General features: G+C 35.6%; 1 protein-coding gene across 1 annotated transcript in view; it reads right to left on the bottom strand.

Moving 5' to 3' along the window:
• LOC101564080 (protein ECT2) overlaps positions 1-5,535 on the bottom strand; it is a 47,915-nt gene extending 42,380 nt beyond the window's left edge. The window contains exon 1 of the mRNA XM_004637579.2: positions 5,478-5,535. Within this exon, the coding sequence (XP_004637636.1) occupies positions 5,478-5,535 (58 nt within the window). The remainder of the gene's footprint in view (positions 1-5,477) is intronic.
• Positions 5,536-6,144: the final 609 nt, after the last annotated feature.

Here is a 6,144-nt window from a genome sequence, read left to right as displayed (position 1 = left end):
AGTCTGTTAGAGTCTCAACTGTCATTAAATTTATTATCTATTGGAAGAAACAGAAAACTAACTATCACAGGGTTATAATGTAAATAAATTATACTTTGAAGAAAAAATAAATTCAAAGATAGAAACTAGGCCCCAGGGACTTTAGAAAGTGTGGCCAGAGAATGTCTCTTCAATGAGATGCTACTGAAATTTAGTATTAACTGATGAAAAATTATTTATTCAAAAAACTTCAGAGCACAACAGCAGGCAGAATGGTGATGATACCTAGAAAATGTGTGGTAAACATTCACATGGCCCTTAATTGTAAGATTAAAACCTAGAAAGGAAAATGTAGTAAAATGAAAGAAGAGTGTTTCAATTCTCATCTTTTGTCCAACCATTTAAAATTCTTTGGCATGAACTGCAAAGAACAGCCTCTGTCCTTTAAATACTTTAATCATTTTATCATTAATTTAGATTGAAATAAGGGAGGCTAATTCACGTTCCTATAAGACAGAGGCAGGTAGTTATTGATGTAAAATTTCCTTGTCTGGTCAAATTATTCTTTTTTAAAAATGTATTTGGTACAGGGTCTCACTCTGCAGCTTAGACTCATAATGATCATCCTGTTCTCAGCCTCCCCAGCACTGGGATTACAGGCATGTGCCACCATGCTTGGTGGTGCCCAGCTCAGTGCATGTGGAGGTGGAGCCAATGTGGCATGTAGTGGCAGGGATCAAACCTCAGTCCCTGTGTTTGCTTAAACAAGTGCTTAGTCTTCAGAGCTATCTTGCTGGCCCTGGTAAAATTATTTCAGTGGTAGATAGTGATAATATTAACTATCCTTATCTCATTAACATGAACCAAAGAAAGTAAAGAAAAGAAGATGTATTCTGCTGTGTGTAAATTGATATTTCACTATGTAACTGTGACCTATAATTGAATTCATGCACTGCAAGCATTTTCTAAGTTGAGATTATGTTCTATGGATGGCATTAAAATCATTATAATTAAAAAATATAGCAGGCAGAAGAGAATAATAGATGCTGAGACAGTTTTCCAACTAGTGTTTACTTAAGTTGTACTGTAAAACTGGCAGATCTGTTCAGGAGGATGCTACTTTCTACAAGAGCAAAGAGCAGACAAGCAGCCAACATTTCTTAAGGAATTCCTATGAGTCAGACACTGTTTTAGTTCTTCATAAATACTAACTTCATTAGCCATTTCAACCTTACAAGGTCTTTTCATCACTAATTTATAGATGAGAAAACTGCACATCTTGGTCACCTTCTCGCTGCTTAGCCATAACACCTGGCACCTATCCCTTAATGGAGAAAATAGCTACTTTGGCTCTTAGCATCATGGTTTCAGGCTCCAAAGCAGAGACAGCATCATGGAAAGACTTAGGCAGAGTAAAGCTATAAAGAAGCAGAAAAGAAAGAAGCCAGAGAGAGACATGTGTCCAGTGACCTATCCCTCCAACAAGGCCCACCTCCTAACTTCACATTCAGCAATCGGGCCCCCATGTTGAGCCACCTTCCAATAGTCTGGACTTTGAGTACATGAGAGTTTAAAGGGTTACTTTGTTCTAAACCACTGTGATACAATAAGAATAAATTATTTCCCAAAGTCTCAAAGTCAGATTCCAACAGACTTTTTGGCTCTGAGTCTATACCATTCTGCTATTCTACCTTATTTATGTTCTGGAACTTTTAGGAATCTAACACAAAATATCATGCCATACTTGCTTGGTGAGTAATGGTATGGAGCATGAAAAAGTGCAATGGGTTGCACCACCATTCTTTAAAGGCCTCTCTGTCCTGCATGTCACCCTCCTTTCCTTGTCCCGCTTCATAAGGCTCCACAAAAATGTCCTTGACATATTTGGTAGGCAAACAGCAGACTATGAAGACAAGAGTATTGTCTATAATCTATGGAGAAAACTGAGGTACTACTTAGAGAGATCACACTGACACTGAGCCTAATAACAAATGAGAAAAGGAGAGAGGAATAATTAAAATAAGATCTGTTCAGTCCCTGATCAGGGAAAGCCTCAGCATCATGTTCAAACTTCAAAACAGAGCAACACGTTTAGACCCTGAAACACTTTTTCAATCACCGCTTCAATAAAGTAAATAGTTCCTCAAAAAACACAAAGAGCAAATGAAACATTAGAAGGCACAAGTCATCCAGTTTTCCATTCAGTGTGGTAGAGAATGGCGGACAGGGGATGTTATATTAAAATCAAGTGAGCCCATGAACATATCCTCAGTGGAAAGTTGAGAGTTCCTTGTTTTTAATTCCTAAAAAAAAAAAAAATAGACTAATATGTTGATTGCAAAGACATGTTCATGTGGATCACAGAAAATGAAAGCTTTGTTTCTTTGTTGTTTTCAAAGCTCTCTTTAAGCCACATATCGCTTCTCTACCTTCTGAAAAATTACGGGGTGCAAACAGCCACTGAGACTTCTCCTCCAGAAGCAGCCAAATTGAGAGCCTTGGTTAATAGAAATCGTGTTTGTTCTGGAAAGGGAAAATAATAATAATAAAAAAGTCAACTTTTGAACAAAACTCTGAAAAGAAACAGATCTGAGGAATCTAGTGAAATTGAAACATTTAATCCAAGGAAGATAATAATGACTGAATGGAAAATAATCTCCATGCCTCCATATTTTGATTTCGAACATTGGAAAGTCTTTTATGGTCTAGAACTGCTGCCATCACAGTGGATAATTTTGTTTGATTGGCAGTAGTGTATTGGAAATATTTCTTTTAACCTCAAGTTAAATGATCTTAGAAAAAAAAGAAGTGAAAAAGAGATACAAAAGAGGAAAATTACAAAATTAGTTGGGTTAGTTAGGGAAATTGCTTTAAAGATAACTACCACAAATGAAAGCCTGTCAACTAACACTGGGTTCCTGCTTTAAAGGGAGGGGTGATCACAGTAGGAAATGAGAAGTATACATAGGGTAGTTGCCTTCTACACTCAGCGTCTGAACTTGGCCCACGTGGTCCTCTCCAGGTGGAGACGTGGCTCACTAATGAACACGGTGATTGTATTTTAGGGGAAAGGTCAGTGTCGATAGTTTTCCTCACATAGTCCACATCCAAAGTGCCATATTGTTTCCCACTGGCAAGCACAAGTTACAAAAGAATAAAAGTACAGGTTAGAACTGGACATACATCCTTTTCTCCTTATTACTTATACTGAGTAAGGTGCATATTGTTTTCTCTTCTAACTCAGTACTTCCTTATTACATACTTTTTAGCAGATATGTTAATTTTTCACAGAAGTCCTGTCAGTCCTCCATGAAAACTTATTAGAATCTTCCTTCCTACCTTTTTTCTTTCCTTCCTTCCTTCCTTCCTTCCTTCTTTCCTTCCTTCATTCCTTCCTCTCCTCCCTCCTTCCATCACTGTTCTTTTTGTTCTCTCTTTCTTTTTGCCATGTGAAAATCTTAAGTGTAAATGTACTAAAAGTGTACCTGTTTTATTCTTCCAGCTCATTAATATTTTGTAACATGAAATAATAGCAATAAAGATATTTTGTGTACTTTCTTTATATTGTTCCCCAGATCACTTGTTCTCTCAATGTTTGCTTAAAAATTTATCAACAAAAAACTCAAGAACTTGATGGCAAACTGAAAATTCAACCACGTTGTTTAAATATCTGTGAATAGGGCCAGGCAGATAGCTCAATAGAATAAGCTCTTCCCTGGCAAGTGCAAGGGCCTGAGTTCAATCCCTGGTTCTATAGAAGAAAAATAAAAATAAATAAATAAATAAACAAATAAATATATAAATATCTGTGAATACCAACAAGTGAACAAATTCTATCTGATGATAAAGCAGAACAAATTTGGCAAAGCGAGGGTTAACGTTAGTTTGTGATCGTTGTCATAAAAATGTTACTCTGCATATCCTCTGAATTCTATTTAAGGCTCTCCAATGATCCATTTGCTCTTTGTCCAGCTCCAGTTGGTTTTTGGGATAGCAAGATAGCATTTATCTAAACATCTATAGCCATTTAATTTTATTGCAGTATACTGAAATTGCATATTAGTTCTATTTTTATATTCACATTGGAATCTAGCTTGTTTCAACATTTAGAATTGTGGACTGGAAAGCTATTCTTACATTCATAAGATTTAAGATCCAAAAAGATATTTAAAGCAAAACCAAAGTTGTATTTGTGTTCCAGACACTAGAAGCTAGAGGTTTTTCAAACTGTAGATAAAAGTGAATGTACTTTCATTATCATATTAAAATATATACTGGAAGTTCTCAATCCTCTAAGCATAAAATCTTGAAATAATAGAGCTAATACTATTATATACTTGCTAGTGGGGGAAAAAATCTCCATTTGATAAACTAAACTCTGTTTGATAGCTAAACTTTGATTAGCTATCTAAAAAGGAAAATTTTAAATGCCAGAATCACCTCAAATATCTTAGGCTAGTAGGTGGACAAACTCTAATAGTTCAAAATAAAAGAAAGATACATTGTGACTTAGAATTAGTAAATCCAAGTTATAGAAAAAAATCTTATTGAAAAATTATGTAAGTAGGGCTGGCCAAATAGCTCATCAAATTGAAGCATCTTCAAGCAGTTGCAGGAGTAGGGGTTCGATCCCCTATCCTGCCATGCAGTCCCTCTCCCCAGGGCATGCTGAGATGGCAACTGAGTCTGGGCACAGTGGTATGCACCTGTAATCCCAGCACTTGGGAAGTTGTAAACAGGAGAATCACTACAAGTCCAATCTAGTGATCTAGTTCAACACCCTGTAGACCCGTCCCTAAATTACAGAAAAAAAATTATGTAAGTAGCTCAAAAAATAAATTATATGGATGAAAACTGATAATTTCAAGGAAGAACAAAAAATATGCAGTTTTTAATGATTAAATGCTAAATGGTAGATCCAAAGCCTAGATCATTTTTCTAGTGTAAATATGAGTAAATGTAACAACATATGAAGAATCCATCTAAGACACTAATCTTTGATTTTCTTTGCCAGCTCAATTCTACAAGCATTTTAGATTTATTTTATAGTCATAGTTATTATTATCTACAACCAGTTGTTTAGTATTCAACTAGAGTCAATGCCGTTTATTAGTACTTACCAAATTTTCAAATTGGCTCGTTGTCATGTCACAAAAGCTACACACAAAGTGGAAAAACATGCATTGCAATTAATTTTCATGGTTGTAGATTCTATCTTACTAGTTAAATATTCCTCTGCTTATAGTATATAGCTGTTCATTCAAAATAAGCCCAAATTCAGACTGAACATATTTTATTTTGAAGGGGACACCAAATAGTTGCACATATGTATCAGATACAAAGTGATATTTCATAGAATATATTAAGAGCTGATGAAGGTACTTAGTGCATCCATCCAGAAAACACTTCTCCTTTATTTGTACAATAAATTAAAATTCTACTAGCCATTTAGACAGACACAAGTCATTTCTTTTCAGGTATAGTCCTGTCCCACCCACCTGCTACTGGATAGTAGGTTTTCTTCCTGTCGACCACATCACTGCCCTTGTCAATCATCCTTTCTTTACCAATTTTCCCCCCACTTCCCAGCCTCTGATAAGCACAATTTTATTTTCTCTTTCTATAAAAGTACTATAAAGTACATGCAAAGACCCAACTCTGTTTTGGCAGCTCAAAAAATACTTTGCAAACCCCTTATAAATAAAATCATTCAAGTTCTGTACTAAAAATTATTTGTTTTAATGGATCATTGGGCTACCACAAAAGGAGAGAATCTGAAAAATGATACAATAACAGAAAAAGCACACAGGAAAGCTCGCTGAAAATTCTATATATGACTGTATCCCATTGTCATGAAAAAGGATTGAAATAAACCCACCCTACAGAGGGGACAGCAGGAAAATTTGGCTGACTTGATCTTGGCACTAGGTGATAAGAAAATAAAATCATCCCTGAGAGTGTATAACTACAAGCTAGCCTTTAAATGACAAATGTTTCCAGTCCAAATCTTTACTGTCTTTGTGGCCTAAAAACTCTGAATCAAGGAATTTAAAGTAGTTCCAGGTTGACCAGGTACCTATGAAGCTAACTGAGGCAAATGAGCTTCGCCTAAGAGCTCAATTTCTATCCAGAGCTCAATCTACAGGTAAAGTTCTATGTCAATTT

This window comes from Octodon degus, unplaced genomic scaffold, assembly GCF_000260255.1.
Source record: "Octodon degus isolate 3935 unplaced genomic scaffold, OctDeg1.0 scaffold00091, whole genome shotgun sequence".
NCBI classification, from domain to species: domain Eukaryota; kingdom Metazoa; phylum Chordata; class Mammalia; order Rodentia; family Octodontidae; genus Octodon; species Octodon degus.
The sequence above is the reverse complement of the archived record's forward strand: the minus strand, read 5'-3'. Positions and strand labels throughout refer to the sequence as shown.